This window comes from Manduca sexta, unplaced genomic scaffold (genome assembly GCF_014839805.1).
Source record: "Manduca sexta isolate Smith_Timp_Sample1 unplaced genomic scaffold, JHU_Msex_v1.0 HiC_scaffold_1286, whole genome shotgun sequence".
In the NCBI taxonomy this organism is placed as follows: Eukaryota; Metazoa; Arthropoda; class Insecta; order Lepidoptera; family Sphingidae; genus Manduca; species Manduca sexta.
In genome coordinates, this window is record NW_023592136.1 from 1,314 (window position 1) to 20,322 (window position 19,009).

Below are 19,009 nucleotides of genomic sequence, written 5' to 3' on the forward strand. Positions count from 1 at the left end.
TATTGTATAGATAATCCCTGCGAAGTTTCATAATGGGCTGAGAAGTAGTTTAGGAGCTAGACCGATTACAGTGCCGAAGCGCGGCGGTCGCCAGACAGAGCGAAGTAGTAAAAACTTTCAATTAAACTAAATACTTTCGATCAGAGTATTTTATCATGTTTTGCATCGCTCTAACGATTCAATTACATCTGATTATAATATAAAAAAATATATTTATATTACTGACGGTGCATAATAATATTTTGTATCTGGATCGAGGACATATACAGGTATAACATAATCAAATATTACGAAAATCTGAGACATCGAGTTTTTTTTCGTGCCCGCTTCACGTGGAATGCCCCAAAACAGGTATCAACTCGCATTTTATAAAATTTATAAAAACCGAGTCGTATTGATATGTATGCGAAAATGCGAGCGTTGCGTGCGGGAGTACTTGTCAATCGTAGATCGATTTACGGGACAGTCTGTCCCGTCAGGACGTTTTAAAATGTGCCTAAAATACGGGACGTCTCGGTAAATACGGGACGGCTGGCAACGCTTATTGGGATTTGGAATTAACCTTAATGTGTGTACAGCAAGAATGTATTTTTTACCACTGTATTTTATATAATATACAACGAAATGGTTTCAGATAATGGAGAAAAGCCGACAAGTTCAGTACTTAGTGACGTTATGTGGTGAGTGTCTTTTTAGTATAAAGATTCTGAACTAAATTATCACATTACATTTGTAACTTTTACTTACGTAAGTTACTAACGAACAATTGACTAATGAAAATATGTAGGTATCTAATGCCTGCATATCTTTAAAGATGGTTACAGTAATATACTTTTTTATTTCACTACTTAGGTATACGTTATTATAATTAGCTTACGAAGTTATTAGTAATTTATTCATAAGTGACTTACACAAATAATGTTACAATCATAACATTCTCCATACTTGAATATATTATGTAGCTACTTAAAAATACAATATAATTAATAAAATATACTATAATTTCGTGCAGACGTGTAAAAAGGTATTTATTTGTAGTGTCACTAGCGTTCGTGTGTTTGGGCATGTTGTCAGCGTGGCCCACTCCGGTGCTGAGCAAGTTTCACGACAACGAGACCAGTGTAGATATCACAGATGTGAGTATGCGAAAAGCCAATTATGTATTATGTATGGCAGTAAAATTTTATTGAATCTTATAATATTACAGCTGTTAGGTAAAAAGGTGTAGGTAGGTGGGGGCAGAGGGGATGCTCCTCTTGCCTGGATTCCATGCAAGTATATATTTTTGTATGTACTCGTATTTGTATTAAATAATTATTGGGATTATAAATATAAAAAAAAAATAAGTTTCTTTCCCTCCTTTCCCCGAAATATGGGGAAACGCTGACTAAGCCCTTGGTTAGATATCCAGTTTGTGAGTGTTGTGTGTTTGGGTGTCCAGTAGTTAGTAGAGCTGTCAAGCTACGCAAGTAACGTTATCTTGCGTTTTGATAGACATTGTAGCCTGTATTTAATTAAGCATTATGAGACCTAAACTAAGCCGGAATACTAAGTTCAATCCAGTTCTATGCAATGATTATTATATTTGGCATGAGTACAGCATAGTTCTATATGCTATTATATGAACATAAGCTGAGCTAGTTCTCAGAGGTTTATTGAGCGGCTTCCTAGTCCCTTCGTACGGTTTTAAAAATAATTATAATCAGTCAATCTCTTGCTATTTCAAGTGAATCTAAAATAAAGAATAATTAAAAATATGCTGTAGAGGCGTTCCCTGCTGTATCTGCAAAATCCTAAGTCCAATATCAATTAAATTAGCTACATTGAACCCATCGCAAGATAATATTTAAAACTGACGGTAAAAATTATCTCTGAATAAACGGAAGTAGAAAAAATAATCTATGTGCATATTGTTAGTACTCAGCAGTCGGCCATATTCCCCGAACCGGATAAGGAATGTCATTTATGGCATAAAGACTTATAGTCATGCGTAGTGCTGAGAACAAAGAGCTTAAATAACACTAGTGCGGCACCGAAAGTGATGACGGAAACCATTTGATTGTTTAAAAATTTGTGGCAGTTCATTCATAAACAAAGCGGAGCTTTGTTGGGAACATAGCTCGCTTTATATTCTCGGTATAATTTGTTGGGCGATTTAGAATCTTGTAACAGGAGTATGGGGTCAAAACCGGAACTAATTGAGTTTTTTGTTTTCATTTATAACAAAACCAATTTCGAATGTAGAATTTTTTTTGGAAACAGATGTAAAATTATTTTTATTTTTATATGGTTAAAATACCTAATTAATAAAGGAAAGAGAAAAAAGTATGTAGTATGTATTTGAATCAAAATTCGTTTTGCGACATTTTATTCTTTAAGGAAGGCTAAGGTATTCTGTATCATACAGCCTATATATGGTTTTAATGACAATAAATATACAAAAATATCACAGTAACGTATCGTCGTGTTATTCATTCCTAACTATAGAAAAAAAACCTAAATTTCCTTTTGAGGAGCTAATTTTGTATATGAGGTTAATTAATATAAAAAAAAAATACAAGAAAATACCCAAACATGTTCACAAACTTTCGTATGATATTAATAAGGTTTTATTATTATTGCAGAACGGGATATCATGGATGCTCAGCATGAAACCCATCGGGTTCATATTGGGCAGTTTTGCGACACGATTCACGTCGGACAACCTAGGAAGGCGCGCCACCATATTAGGGAGCGCGATACCTATCGCTATAGGAATGGTAAGTTCCATTATAGTCGAAAAGGACGGTGGAACAACGTGGAGAAGTATCAAATTGGGACTAGTGTAGTAGGGACCCTACAGCGATTGGTACGTCTAGGGGTAGGGAAACTATAGCTAGGGGACTAAGGCCCCCAGGTCAAATCCTCAATCCGCCACTGCTTGTAGATAGTGTAATTACTGTAAATTACTAATGTCATATGTTAATTTATCTTCGCTAAGGGTGGCGATATGCATGTGTTTAAATAATTAGGTTGTATGCGACTCCCTCGATGGCGTTGTTATATTGCGGTTTGCCTCGATGGCATAGTTGTATTGTATGCATGAAATAACCACCGCTTTAACCCATTAATCATCGGAATGTTTGCCGGCAAACATGACAGCTACATGACAGTTACATGACATTACGCGTGTCACAGAAAAATAACCTTATTATGTAGTAAATAATAAGGTTACATTCCCGTGACACGCGTAATGTCATGTAACTGTCATGTAGCTGTCATGTTTGCTGGCAAACATTCCGCTGGTAAATGGGTCAAAAACCCAGGTTCGAATCCTTCGTCGGGTAAACACGGAGTCTGCAATACCGCCTCCCTTACATGATGGGACGGACAGTGTAAAAAATAGTCCTGGTTACGTCTCTGTCTATCTCTTCAGGGATAAAAGCGTGATGTGTGTCCTATGTCGTGTTGCTACTGTTTACTTGTGGTGCAAATTATGAGAGGGCTGGCATGCTCGTCGTGTCATGTTATTCTTTTTCTGTTTTAGCTAATAGTAGCATTCGCGAAAAATGCGTGGTTGCTGGGCATCATGACGTTACTGTGGAGCTTCGGCACGGGCATGTTGTCAACTGTAAGTTTATTTTAATTATTTATAACGATTTTGTGGAAAGTCAATGAATTTTAGGTTGTAGAAACTATAGGTTTAGCTTTTACGATCATTCGCTGCTTTGAAGTCATCCTCATCTGGATGATCCAGTTCGGGCCAGTAGTGTCACCACCAATTTCAGGTTCAAGTGTACAGCTCATATCCTGCCATTAGATCATAATGTTTTTCCAAAACGATTTATTGATTGGCATTTCTTAATCGAAAAATTGTAATCCAAAACCAAAATTCATCATCAATTTACAGGTGATAGCCTAGTTGGGTGGGGAACGGAGTGCCGAGACGAATGTCCGCAGGTTCAAATCCCAAGGGCACACACCTCTGAGTTTTCTAAAAATTATCGCTTGCTCTAACAGTGAAGGAAAACATCGTGAGGAAACCTGCACACCTGAGAAGTTCTCTATAGGAATTTCGAGGATGTGTAAAGTCTACTAATCCGCACTAGGCCAGCGTGGTGGACTAAGGACTAATCTCTCTCAATAGTACACATACCCAACAGTGGGACAGTACATAATACAGGGCTGATATTATTATTACAGGTCATCGGAATTTACCTAGCCGAAATAGCAGATACAGAAATCAGAGGAACATTATCCTTGTGCACAAGGTTTACGTTCCATTTAGGCAACTTATTGATAATGTGCATCGGGCCTTTTGTATCATACGAGACTATCAACTACTTGATGCTTCCCCTTCCATTCGTCTATTTCGCCGCTTGTTGGTGGATCCCAGAGTCGCCGTACTTCCACCTCAAGGAGGGCAAGGTGGACGCCGCTCGAAGGCAGCTTGTCAAATTGAAATGCTGTAAGGACGAAAAGGTAATATGATTGACTAACATACGACGCACAGCGAAAATTGAATTTAGCACAGGTTCTAGGCCAGGGGTGGAGAACGTTTATCGGTTAACGTATTTATGAAAAAATAATATGTTTGCATCGTGCACTTCAGTGCTTTAAATATTCGGGCACCCCTTTTCTGTTGACTTCTTATTTTGATCCAAAATAATAAAACTATTTTATGTGCCATTGGTTCGCCATCCCTGTCCTATAGTATATCGTAGCACAACATACGTCAGCACAAAGAAAATATTTTGCAAATACTTCACCAATTTATGCTTATATGTATAAGTAATCATTTTTAATGTGTTACAGGAGTTAGACAACCTTTTAAGTTCGAAGCAAGCAGACGTGAACAAAGAAATGGAGCGATCTAGTTCGACGAAGGAATTGTTCACTGGCCGGCAGTATAGGAAGGCTCTGATCATATCAGCAGGTGAGTTTGGCTAGTGGTATAGTATATTATAAAACTTAAAACGAGAGAAGCTAGCCGCTCGCCTGAGGTCAAGCGACGCGACTGTCATTGCACTCCGCCATATGACTCTCCCGGTTCTAATAGGTCATTATTAAGCATGATTTACCCTGCCATGTTCAATACTTGCATATAATTGGCAGTAAGATACCCATGACTAAACCTCGCTTATGGCTCAGGGCAGGGGCAAATCCTAACTTTTATTCCACGGATAACCAGGGGAACAGGAATCCTCCCTGTCTCCCCTGGGTACAGCCCTGACTGTTCTTCATATCTTGTATAACTATTCCAGGGTTGAAAGCTACTCAGATACTGACAGGCAGCGTGACCATCAAGGAGTACCTGGGCCCCATATGCAGGGAGAGTAACATACCGAAATATCATGAAAGGACGGTGCTCCTCGTGTTCGGAGCGGTCACTTTTGTTGTCGGTAAGAAATTTTCAACTAATCTCGTTAAAGTTGTATTCGACGGGTTCTACGTATACTATAGTATGTGTAGTACAATATATGTATATGTGTATAGTACAAGTGCAAAAACACAACTTGACAGGAGAGCGATTTTAACATTCTAAACTTTGTAAAATCGTAGTTCAACCGAAATTTGTGAAATCTTGTAATACTGAGGTATAACATTACAAAGATTTCTGTTGAACCATGACAAATTTACTTACCCATTTATACTAGTATACCTAGAACCCGTCCCATTGATCTCGTAGGTAAACAAGATGTATTTTAATGTATACAGGGTCATTGTGACATTTTATAAATGAAACCACATACTCTTCTTTACCTTCGTTTCATAAATGCATGCTTTTCATGAAGATAAGTATGTTTTTTATTTACTAATGCAATAGCAAAATTACCCTAAAATTATTGATTAAAACTTATTTCATCTAAAAATAATTTCTGTATTGTCAAGCTTTAAATAATTTAATTGATGGCATAATAGTCACACTATCAGTTACTTCCCTATTCCTTCCTGTTACTATACTAGAGAAACATAGTCACTAATATTATGTCTCATTTCCAGGTATAATGTCTACGATGCTAGTGGACAGGGTTGGCCGTCGGCCGCTCCTCATCTACTCTTACTTCGTCACAGGGTTGTCACTCGTCGTCGTCGGCGCTTATTTCTTCCTCCAAGACGTCATACGTGTCAACCATGATTTCTTGGCCATTTTCGGCTTCATACCATTTCTTGCTATATTAATAGCGAACATTGTCTCGACGATAGGCTTTAACTCATTAGTGTCAGTAATACCAGCTGAAATATTCCCTTTGAACGTGAAAGCGGTCGCTATGACGTCCCTTAACGTGTTCGGCGGCGTGCTAGGGTTCCTAGTAGCGAAATGCTACCAGAATGTGAAAGATCTGGTTGGTTTGACCGCTGTTTTCTGGATATTTGGCACTGTTGGTATCGTAGGCGGTTTCTTTACTTACTTTGTTGTGCCGGAAACTAAAGGTAAGAATTTGAGGGAGATACAGTTAATGTTGGAAGGTGATTATACTGCGGTTAAGTTAAACCAAGACGCTGTTAACTGTCAGGTTAACGAAGAAGTACCTTTAGAGGAGGTGAACATGAACATCGAAGTTAAAAAATGATGTGATATAGGTTAAGTCGCATTTTGTACGTGTTTATAGTTTATATTTACGATTAATATCTTTATATTTTATTCGTTATAAAATTGTCTCGATTGGGTAGCAAAGGCTTTCTGCGTCTCCTTATACGTCATTGAAACGCTCGTTCAACGACTGTTAAACGAACGTGATCTCTATAGTAATTATTTTTTAAGTACACAATTGACTGACAATTACTAGTTGCCTAAGATTTCCGCGAGCGAGTTTACTCGTTCAGTGAGCCTTTGGTCTACACAAATTAGGAATATCTATTAGTGTGTTTGAAATCTAAAAATGTTAAAATATACAGTTTTTACATATTTTGTGTGTGTTGTTTTGCGAAAAATCACTTTTGATAGTATAAAAATCCAATAATAATTAAAGCGTTTCCAGAGATTGTTTAAAAATGTCTGTGTGTAGACCCTTAGGTATAACGTTATGTAATTTACGCAAATATATTTGAAGCAAAGTGCTTATAACTGACTATTTTGTTTTACACGTATGTTATAACATTTATAGAGATTTTGGTTAAGATGACTTTACGGATTTGTGGATTGTATGTACTTCTAAATTATGCTCATAAGTGCTTTAAATATATAGATTAGTATAATAATAAAATTATGACTGAAATTATGATTAAATAATACATCACAATTTTAAATAGTCGGCCATCGAAGTCTATTTACCGCCATTTTCAATAAACGATCCCAATCGATTTTTCGATCTATCTCAAAATGGACCAATCAGAACATGTTTCCCTTTGACATCGCTGACAAATGAGTTATTTTGATTGGTTCATTTTCGATATCGGATTGAAGATTGAGATTAGGATTATTGATTGAAAATCTGTAGAATACAGAAATGTAGAACGTTACGTTAACGTTGTAGTTGTGCCTTTTGTCTCTTTTTCTTTTTGTATCGTTTTTTTGTGTTTTGTACAATAAAGAGTAAATAAATAAACGTTAATTTAATTTATTAAGCGTCTAATGTGAATAATATTATAAGTGCGAAAATGTTTAAATGTTTGTTAGAAGTAAACGCAACAGTTGGATAGGTGTGGAAGAAATTTAGCACACGGATAGACTATGTCCTAGATTTTATTCAGGTAATTGGGTCCTTGGGAAATAATATAATTTTTTAAATTTAATATTTAAATATATGACACTGACGTCATACAGGAGGCGCTATGAATGATTATAGTGATTCAGAAAATTTTGTAGCGGGAAAAGCATTTCACGCAGATGAAGCCACGACGACCACCTAGTTAAAAAAAAATATAACTGAGCGTATGAAAATCTTTGATTTTCTTAAAACATTTAGAGATAAGCTAACCACTATACTGTTATAACTGTAACTTCTTACGAGCATTATAACTGTAATCCATAAAAATGTCGGAACAGTGATTTCTATTTCCCCACAATAAAACTATTTAGACAACTTTAAGTATTAGTTTCGTAGTCGATTAGTTCCGTGACGTCCACACTCCGGCTTTGATTGTCTCATTCGTTATGCAACTACTGGCCATTAAGTCATTGCTACTGATTGCGTCTGATTCTCTATGGTCTACCACCTAGCCGACACTGTTAACTTAATGACAAATATAACCATTACGATTGGTTATAGTTCATTTAACAATTAAGATCTCCAACCATATATTTTTTGTTTATAATAAGTATGCCCGCTTAAAACAGCTGAAGGAAAATGCGGCTTCATTACTGGCGTATCGATCGTTTCCTGCTCGGTAATTCATTTAGAATAATAACTCGTTCATTAACAAAACTGGTCGATACTTCAGAATTTCATTTTAATTTGGCTTTGATTTCACATTATAACTACTCCCAGAATACACAGCAGGTGTTGTGCATTTTATTTTAATACTATTACACTTGTTTACAAAAGAAAATAAATGACTAAATCCGTGGTTTACCGACCGGAACTACGCGGATGCCGAATGTTCAACCTTACTAAACCACGTAATGGTCAACACTTCGAATAACGCTGGTGGTCCTCTGATTCCATTGTTCAATTAAATATCTAAGAAATGTTCGCGAATTCGATCCATTTCATGCAAGAATTCTTATAAAAATTGCCGCAGAGCATTTTACAACCCGAGCAGAATTATTATATTTGATCGTTCCGTCACGGTTCAATAAGGACGACTCGTGCCGTACTTTACTTTACTCAGTCGAATAGAAAATTGATGCGGTCAAAATAATACTTTCGGATAATGACCCACTGTTCCAAAATAGGTAAATCTCAATGTCACTGACACTTAACCTTCCTAGACGGTGATACATCCTCGTTCGTGGTTAGAAAACCCAACATCATAAAACTTATTGCTGAAGCGTAAAATGGCATCAACTTTGCAAGAATAAAATACTTATATAAACATACTTATCATTTGTCTGATTTGTTCGTTATCATATAATTTAACTTGCATTGATACTGATAAATTAAGAGGCACAACATTAAATATTACTGAGCCCTTATGGGAACTTTGATCCAGATAATATTATCTAAGTTGATACGGAAAGATATATGGAACTCGATTCAAATTAGTATACTGTACGTAATCTTCACATTCTGTTAAATGCGACCGTTTATCAAATCTAAGATCCAAAGCAAGGTAATATAAATTAAAATGAGTGAAGCAAGTAACGACCAGGCGCTACCTTTTAAAGATGACCATTAACAAATTGCTTTTAGACAGATATTTTTGTAATGTTACTTGTTTGTGAACGGTTCTATCTTAGTGATCAATTTATCGGCTCGTTAGCGGCTGATAAATGTGACTCGATTGCGCTATGATTATAAAGCAATATATCAAGATGAGTGCCTTGATTAACACTGTGAGAATGTCCCCGCAATATGTTACTAAAGTTTTTCAGCCGACTTTTTGTCCCTCATTGTCCGATCACGCGACTGGCCGCGTCTCGCTCATTATGTTATGGTCGCACGATTGCGGAAAAGCTTGGCCTACGATTACTGCGTATCTGCTGCTATAATCGATCGTTTCATCGAGAAAGTCCAGACTTGTAGGCGTTGGTGAATATAATGAATGCTTCTCAGTACCAACACATTACCGTTTAATATACCTCAAAATATCGCGGCGTTGTGAAACCGAACTGAACAAAGTGGCAGAATACTCGCAACTTTTGGTTTACGTATATTTATACTAATAACCGTGAAAGCGGAAATTAGGTATAAGAGGATGTCGACAACTTGTTATTATGCTGCATTTATGACACGGTATGTAATAAAGGGTGTATAAAGTTGTTACAAAGTGCGTATCTTTTCTTTTTTTGTAGGATACGCTTCACGCTCTCAGCTTCACACGGAGTCGGTAAGTAACGAATCATTTTATGAACATGAATAATGGAGGGAGTACAAACTGCTACTATGATAATTTGGTATGAAAGTAATTCACATCCGTATTATTGCATAATGACGTGGCCTGTCGCGGTAGACGAGCTGACGGTAGGACCACCGGAGGCGAACAGGCTTTTTTGAATACACCTTCGTTAGAGTCGAGCAACTCGATGACATGTTACCTCTAGACATAGTTAACGTTTTCCTGGACAACTGGGCACGGCATCACTGTTTCATTTTATAGCTAAATGCTACTGGTAAGGCAACTTCTTGTTCTAAATATATTTGATGTATATGAAAATCTATAAAATAATTCACCCGTATTCTATCGATACGTATACAAAGCCAGGATATCATATGCCGGCTGTCAAGTTAAGATGCCGATAAAATTAACCCATTGTTGACTATTCATAATCTAGGACGCATTATGAAAGGTCAGTTGAATCGACACAAATAGTAAGTCAATTTCTTCCGTTTGCTGATAGATAAGTCATAATATTTACTGTCACTCAGCACCTGGCTAGGTCACTGAACCCATGATTAAAGGAGCGTCAAGTTTCCATTTTGATGTTGACAGGCGTATCATCCGAATTTGGTAGGATAAATACATAATTGACATTACCAAAATATAGTGTATGTTACGCGGGATTGTTTGAAGGTGTTCGTTACTCTTAGACTTTAAGGCATTATCGGTAACAAGCATTAATGTTCCGTCGTCCACGTCTATATATCACTGGTGGTACGTTTTTGTGGCGGTCGATTCTTCACAACCATTTTATGTGGTTTAATTCGATCGAAGCCAGTGGCGGTATCGACCCTAATTATTTGAATAGCGCGACACGACGTCCCTTTGACTCAAGCCGATAACTTGTCCTTAATAAAAAACAGTGGAGACATCTGACTAGTATAAAAATATATGTAACGGTATAAATAATTTTGTACAATAATTTTAATGATAATATATAACTAAAAAGTGTATTATTGTTTTAAACATATTAAGTATCTTTAAAAAAGATGCGGTATACCAATGGTATATAAATTTATTTGAAGTACAGATTTTTTATAAATCGTCAACAACACTTTAATTCAATAAGCCAACGTATTTTATATTACAGTTCACACTGTTTTAATATATTTGTATTTTAATTATATTTATACCAAAGCACATGTAACAAGCGGCGATAGCCTAGTTGGGTGTGGAACGGACTGCCGAGACGAATGTCCGCAGGTTCAAATTCCAAGGGCACACGCCTCTGACTTTTCTAAAAAACCATGTGTGTATTCTTTGTGAATTTATCGTTCGCTTTCACGGTGAAGGAAAACATCGTGAGGAAACCTGCACATCCGGGAAGTTCTCTATAGGAATTTCGAAGGTGTGTGAAGTCTACCAATCCGCACTAGGCCAGCGTGGTGGACTAAGACCTAATCCCTCTCACTAGTAGAGGAGGCCCGTGCTCAGCAGTGGGCAAGTATATAATACAGGGCTGATATTATTATTATTATATAGATAACAATATTATATATTTAAATTGAAACAAAAGCTAAATAAATAAAAGTCTATTTAAATATATTATACAACATCCCTTTCTATAATTGTTTTATACATACATTATTCTCAAATAAATTTCTAAGTAGCGCGTTAAAAAATATATAAGTAATTGAAACATCGACTCCATTGTTTTACGGTAATTTATAAGCTTCAAGCGCTTAGTTTTTCTGTTTCAAGTGCATGTGGTCCATTTGATATAAAATTATATAACAAAAATAAATTTGCTAGACAAATGTTTGAGCTTCGTCGCTATTTGATTTCTATTGTGATTTATGATTTGGTCCACGATGTAGGCATCTGCTATGCATCGTGTGCTAAGAAAACATTGTAATTTTATTAGAAATTTGACTAGTTTTATTTTTCAAATAAAAACTGCAAAACAAAAACGCCTTTGCCTTTCCTTGAATTAACTTGTAGAATTTTAAAATTCGAGCTTAAGCATAGTTTTTATGCAAAGCACTTGAACTTGTTCGATATTCGAAAATAACACCGACTCGGCAGGCGCCTGCGCTGGATTTGGGTCACATGTTTATTACCGATTTGCGGTCTGCACTTTTAACCAAGGACATGGGCCTTTGGGACTGTACTTGTGCCGCCTGTTCCGGATCTCGTTTCGGTATTGTTTTTGTGTGATTTTTTACTCGTTTAAGAGTTTCTTAAGGATACTTTAATATATGTAGCTAGAAATTGGACCGGTAGTTGACGGCATCAATTTTACGGATCGACGCTTATGAAGATATTGAGTATCATTTAGCAAACAGATGTTAATTTAGAATGCGCTATAACGGTTTATTTTTGAAATGTTCAAGATTATAGCATAAACATGATGATTATTGATAATTTCATCTTAATAACACTACATAATTGCGTGGTTACCTGTTGTATTTACTTTAGGATTTATGGCTTCATTGTTTCATTTCCATCCACAATCATTCAGTGCACGTGCCAGTTTTTGATTTACTTTACCAACCTTGACTTTATTTGTTCATATACTCGTGCTATATTTCGTTTTCTGGTGTTGGAGGAATAAGCGCAGGCAGCGCGCAGCTGCGGCGCGCGCGGCGGTCGCGTGCGCCGTAAACGCACGAGCGCCGCCGAGCTTTTACGAATCACTGAACTTAGGTATTCTGATTTTTAATTTTTAATTATTTATTTTTTTCTAATCTGCAGGTCAAATGGCTCTCTTCTCTTTGTAGAAAGTAGTTATTAATCTTTTCGTGGACTACTATAGCCCCGTCGTTATGTTACCAGAAAAAGTGAGTTGACTTTTTGCTTCTAATACCTGATAGATGTATTATATACATCAAACGTAACCATCAGCCACATAATGCCTACTTTAAATCGGCTTTTCTCAAATATTTTTAGACCAACCTGTTTAAAGCAATCTGCAGTTTTTTATAAAAAAAAAAATACTTTATTTATCACGTAGGCGAACAAAATTGCACCTATGATAGATTAAAACAATTTATACAAGACAATATATTTAATGGAAAATGTTCCCGATTTACATTCACAATACATCACAGTGTATTAATTACATTTAAAAAAAGGCTTATCACCTGTTCTATCTATTGATATAACGTACTAAGCTAAAATCGAAATACATAATGTTATTCCTTAAGTAAGTATAGTTTCAAAGCTAAATTAAATGTTAATGAACAAATGACAATAAATAAGTAACCCAAGTCGTAACGATAATTTGCAAGAAGTAATAAAAAGGACATAGAATACAAAACATTAAGGGTAAAGGAGTGATGACCATGTAAATTGGAGAACATTATAGAGCAGCGCCTTACAGGACGAGATAATGAGGAGCTAGTTTGCAAGCGGATGCGCCGGCGCACATACTAAACAATTAATACAAAGAAAATTAAACAGAAGAGCTAAACGTTGCTCGACTCCACAGGTGTGTGCCACGTTGTCGCCTTACGAGCTCGTATCGACGGAAATATCCACCCATAATGGCCCGCGCTTCCCTTCCATTATCAAAAATTATTATTGCAATTTGATTTCGCTGGGCGGGCAATGGTACGTGATCCTGTTGGGACAATTGTCTTCAAATTAAATACAAGCATGCTTTGTTTAGGTCCCCCGTTTTGGTTTCGCGTGGTTTATTGTATCCTTTTTGCAAATGTAACTCGAGTTCAGACACGTGTGGAAACCCTACGTTGGTTTCGTTTTGTTACCTTCCGTGCAATTAATGTGGATATGCGCATACGTCACGTTCTTAAAAAATTAGAGTCATTATGTATTTGAAAATGAATTGATCGTGTTTGGATATTAACGGCGAGGTTCTGGGTTCGGTTCCCAAGTTATGTAATATAGTCTGTTTTAGTTTAGGACTTGAAAATTCCATATTAACTGTCCCGGTTTGAAAGTTATGCACGCTATGAGAAAGGATCTCGGCTTCATCATATCATGGAGCGGAGTGTGCGAACACTAGTTGAGCTTTTGCCGAACCCTTTAGGAATAAAGGTGTGAGCTTATGTGATTTTAAAATTCTCCAGTAAATATATAAAATATTAAGCAATACCTAATTATAGTTTATGAATTTTGTGTGGTTTATGAAAAGCTATTTATGAATCTATTTATACATATATCTTTGCATTCTTATTAGTTCTAATGCAACCAAAATTTTAATTCCACGTGGTATCTTGTACAAAAAACTTTTAATCTTATTTTTTAGATTTTAATTAAATCGAAAAAATATCCTAATGATATCATAATATCGAAAAATGTAATATTAGTAATTATTTTTATACGTTGTCGATTTTCTTTATCATTTAAATATCTAAATATGTCTAAGGCTCTAAAATATTATCATATTTCTTTGTGTGTGTGTATGTGACTGCGTAGTTTTACTACATTTGTGGTACTGCAACGATGTTCGAATCTCGGGTCGGGTGTAGGGATATTGGGTTTCTCTATTCAGTAAAGTGCCCTGAGTCTGGAATTTGTGTCTGATACGGCGCTCTCCCTCGCCCCCTATCACATCATGGGACGGAACACACTTGGTGAAAAGTGGATGCCCTGGTTGCCCTCTGCATATCCCTTCGGGGATAAATGCGTGAAGATATGTGTGTGTGTGTGTGTTTTAGGTTAAAAATAAAATGAAATATTTCGATAATAAAATTTATTTACAAATGCAACCGACAGGTTGTCTGGTGTTCTGTAAAGAAATATTAACACCTATTTTAATAATTCTTACATTATTAGGAATCTCGCTTAGGGTGCTACGGCTATCTAATTACACTAAAAGTCTTTGCTTCAATCGTATTCGAACAGCGACATATTTACATAAAAATAATAAACTTAATAACTAATGACTAGATAACAATTATAAATTATGAAGTAATTAAACTCTAATTGGAAGTGTAGTCTAGGCTACATACTAAGGCACAGCGGTGTTTTGATCACTTATGGTAATACTAAATGCCTATGGAATAAACAAGTGATATTTTCAGTCTTAGTAGAGTTATTCTTTCGATGTACGAAATGCAGTAAGAACATTCGTTCGGTGTTCAGTCTTCCAACGGAATGCATCGATGCTTCGTTATAGTCCACCATTATCCCTCTCATTAGGAATATACTGATTGCGGTTAATTAGAGGTTGTCTCAGAGTCCCTCGCGCTCCGTTCGGGTCTCACTTGAGGAATACTCGTTTTTTCATAATCACCAAGCCGCTCAGAGGCCGCACTTTGATCGCCGCAGAACACGGTTCCTGGGAAAATGAAAAATAATTTATTAAAACATGTTTACACTGTTGATGTGGTGGTATTAGTTGAGAACTTTGATAATGCAAGTGTTGTTCGCGTATTAGTGACGTACGTTCCTGAGAATATCAAACTCGTATCATCAGATGTTTGTATAGTGCTTAGCAAATATTGTAACACGTGTGCTCCGCTCGGCGCCCTTCTACTTCCTCTTGAGATTTCGTCTTCCGGTACAATAAATTAATAGTCGACGGCCCGTTTTTTGCGAGTTCAATTTGAAGTTTTAGACGCGGCTCTGTAGCTAATCCATCTATTGTGACCATATGGCAACTGGACTACACAAACGACCATAGCAACAAAAAAATCACATGTAAAATAAAATCATGGCTATTGTCTACTTATTATTAGAATAGATAGGTTTTATGTGCAATTTTCTCACTACATGCGGGTGAACCACAAGGTTGTTAGAAGTAATTGCTGTTCGGCTATTGAAGAAAATAAGAAGGTAGAATGCGGGTCCCTATTTTATTTCTAAACTTGAAATAGAAAAGACTGTGTTTTAGTAGAAAAAAAACAGCTAGCAGCGAGAAGCTTTCATACGACATATTTTAAGATTCGCTATTGTTGGCGATTTTCTATTGTGTCCCTTAATTCTACAATGGATAGATAAAGTCTATCTACGGTTCAATGCTCACGTATAATAGTAGACCTGTTTACTTTTTGCTTTGAGGATGAACCTTCATCCAAAATTGTGCAACATAAAAGACCGACCCTATAGGTAACCGTGGCTAACAGGCTCAAGCAAAAAAATTGTTTGATTGTGATACCTGGCTTGTGGAAAAAACATAATCGTAAACTAAAGTAATTCAGGTATTTTTATTCCAAATTTATTCCCTACATATAGCTGGCACTAGATAAGTCTGAACGATGCGTCTATCACGGCCGGTGCGGCGCGACGTGCGCAAACAATGTGATAAGAATTGTCATTATCAAAGTTCTTAGGATGCAAGTATTTTTTGTGAAGCGTTTTTTTATAATTTATATTAAACTTAGTTATCAAAAAGATAATAACATCTATTTCGAGTAATTTAACTAGGGCAATATGATAAAGCTTACCTTGTTAATCATTGTTGTTGCCATCGTGGGATATGACGTCCAGAAGTTCTTCATCTTCAGGACTCATCGGCTCGTAAAAGTCGTATGCGTCGTGACAACTCGGGCCCGCCGAACTCTCCGAAACAAGAGACGGGGCAGGTGAATGAGATTCTTCAGATGAAGGTGGGGTTTGAGAGCCGCTCGTGGTCAAGGTCATCCCTAATTGTGAGTCCGAACATCCATCTTCACTCTCTTCTAATAAGCGCTTTAAACTTTTAATATATTCCACGGCCAGTCTCAAAGTGTCCACTTTGCTCAGCTTCCTAGAGGATCCTCGCCCGCCGGCCAATGCTGCGGAGATTGCCGACGGTATGTGTTGCCGGAGCGCTGCGAATCCATTATTGACTTGCTTCACTCTATTCCTTTCCCTGGCATTCCTGCGAGCCACTGAAGCAGGTTGAGATGGATAGGGCTGATGCAGATAAGATCTCTTCTTGCATCGGCCCGCGTCCACCGGAGCAGGTGCTAGCCTTCTAGGCGCCTGATTTTGGAGGTGTGTCAGTTTCTGATCAACACCAAGGTTCTGATAAGTATGAATCGCCGCCATGAGCATCGCGTAACGTAGACGAGAGTAAATCGAGAGCGCACGAGTGCGTGCTGCGCGGAGGTCGCCGTTGAATTGGCGGAGGTGGCGCGCACCCCCAACGCTAAGTAGCGCGCGCGCCAGCGGGCGGCGGGTAGCGGCGGGCGGCGACTGGTGGGGCGCGTGCCGTGCGCGCGCGCAACTCGCACGGGCCGCCCGCCGCCCGCCGCGCCGCGCCGCTCGCCCCGCGCCGCAGCCGCTACTTGTTGCACTGGTCAAAATACGCCGGCGCTTATTATGCCATAGAGCGGTAAGCTCGCGCCGCTATTGTTGCACGTCGTTGCGCGTAATTATCCCGTCCTTTACCTTGTTCGGAAGACGGGCTCCGCTCGCGTCGTCTATTTAGAAGTCGTTAGGGAGAATAGGCGCTGTAAAACGATCGGAGACGATATTTTGTTATTAATGTCTCGCAGCTTTTGTTTTTAAATGAGCGCTCCGAACTTTTTGCGTAATAAAGTTAATCGCGTACAAAAATTGCATAAGCGTAACCGCATTTTACTTGTCTTGGCTAATTGTATTTGTAAGAGCTTCATCATTGTTTTACTATTGTGTGGTGTATTGTTTGTTTTATTAACAAGCTGTTAGCCATCAACGTCGTGGCACGTGACAGTTTATACGATCAATCAAGATGTGATCTAATTATTTTTCCACCTTTCTTCAATCGCGGTCAATCCGTACAAGTAATGGTCATAAAGTGTGGAATGTAGCAGGTGTGTGTTTTAGCGTCATTCTAGTTCTGTGAATTGTCCACTGCGTTTTATTTGACGGTTAACTCTTTATGATAATGAGTTGTTAGATACCTACCTACGGTCCAATTAAATTTTCTGTGTATGGTATAATGTTCACAGAAAGACAATGAGTATTATCATGCACTGGTTGGAACATGCGTTGAATTCTTTAACACTAAGAAAATAGTGATTACGACTCTACCGCGTAATGAGCTACAATAAAGGATGCATAAAAATTAACTACTTATTTGATAAGAATAAGTAATACTTACTTGTTACATTATAGCACAGATTACAGTACACAATCATTTTTTCAGCACGGATAGGGCACGCTTTCCTCGTCTTAAATCCATTTAAATTATTTGAAACTGAAAAAAACTTCTTCAACAATAATCGACAACCCACTGCTCGATTATTCCCTCTGCAATTGACTAATCCAAATCAATGATAACATCATAAATATAAGGCATAAAACCAACGGACCGTTATTTAATATTAATAATTAGTTATAAATTATGGATGCAAATTAGATCTTGTTACAACGTCTGTTTGTGTATGCGTGACGTAGAAAGTGGAAGAATTCTTTAATATGGGAATTTTACTTTTAAGTGGCCACAAATTCCGTCAAACATCTGCAGTCGCCTTGCCGGTACAGTTAGAATGTATTTATTTCGGCATAAATTAAACTTTAGATATTTAATGCAATGGCCCACGTTACATAATTCGAGATTAGATTCACGTGGTGTGGATTGTAATAAATTTATTGTGGTGGATAATGCTTGTTTACACAAGTTATATTATTGTACGCTAGTAGCGTCGTTAAATTTTATTTTGCTGTTGGATAGCAATGACAATAATAATGTGGTCAAAATTGTGACGCAAACGTTAACTACGTTTATTTTTAAGATCACTCATTACCATCAACAATATTTTTTAAAACATATTATAATACTGCACTGCGTTACAAATAAATATATATTTTTTTGTAAAATACCTATTACGAAATTTAAATTGTCTAAAATTTTAATTATGCACGCTCAGTTTCACTGTCACAAATTTAACCAAACGAGTCTCATATAATATTTACGCCGATCAAAAAAATTTCTTATCAACCTATTTATTACTAATTTAAAATTCGTATACCAAATTCCCAGCGGTATAAGGTGCTCGTGATCCGACCCGTCCAGTGGAGCAGGTGTGGCGGCACACGACAACGTGCCGACTTAAGATATCGTGTCGACTCTCAACATTTCGAGTCGATGAATGTCGTGTTGGCCTAGTAGAGTCTGAATTGATTTTGGATATGAAGTATTAGATTAAAGGTATTCTATATAATGTAGAGT

At 37.1% G+C, this 19,009-nt stretch overlaps 2 protein-coding genes across 2 annotated transcripts; one reads left to right on the forward strand and one right to left on the reverse strand.

Moving 5' to 3' along the window:
- The first annotated feature begins 450 nt into the window (after positions 1-450).
- LOC115440730 (facilitated trehalose transporter Tret1) lies at positions 451-6,806 on the forward strand. The gene is made up of 8 exons (XM_037445180.1): positions 451-680; positions 1,039-1,136; positions 2,625-2,759; positions 3,527-3,610; positions 4,183-4,461; positions 4,795-4,915; positions 5,244-5,381; positions 5,983-6,806. Exons 1-8 carry the CDS (start codon positions 638-640, stop codon positions 6,552-6,554), a joined length of 1,470 nt encoding a protein of 489 aa, XP_037301077.1. The 5' UTR covers positions 451-637; the 3' UTR covers positions 6,555-6,806.
- A 9,518-nt stretch (positions 6,807-16,324) lies between these two features.
- Positions 16,325-16,988, reverse strand: LOC119191273 (achaete-scute complex protein T3-like). The gene is given in 2 exon segments (XM_037445179.1): positions 16,325-16,339; positions 16,342-16,988. Coding segments are annotated over 2 exon segments (582 nt in total). The 5' UTR covers positions 16,909-16,988.
- Positions 16,989-19,009: the final 2,021 nt, after the last annotated feature.

What these genes read in the sequence shown, in the direction of transcription:
- LOC115440730 (XM_037445180.1), top strand. Translation starts at nt 638, where the DNA reads ATGGAGAAAAGCCGACAAGTTCAGTACTTAGTGACGTTATGTG. An exon ending in CCAGTGTAGATATCACAGAT is followed by an intron (nt 1,137 to 2,624) that starts GTGAGTATGCGA and finishes TTATTATTGCAG; the next exon opens with AACGGGATATCATGGATGCT. An exon ending in AATGCTGTAAGGACGAAAAG is followed by an intron (nt 4,462 to 4,794) that starts GTAATATGATTG and finishes AATGTGTTACAG; the next exon opens with GAGTTAGACAACCTTTTAAG.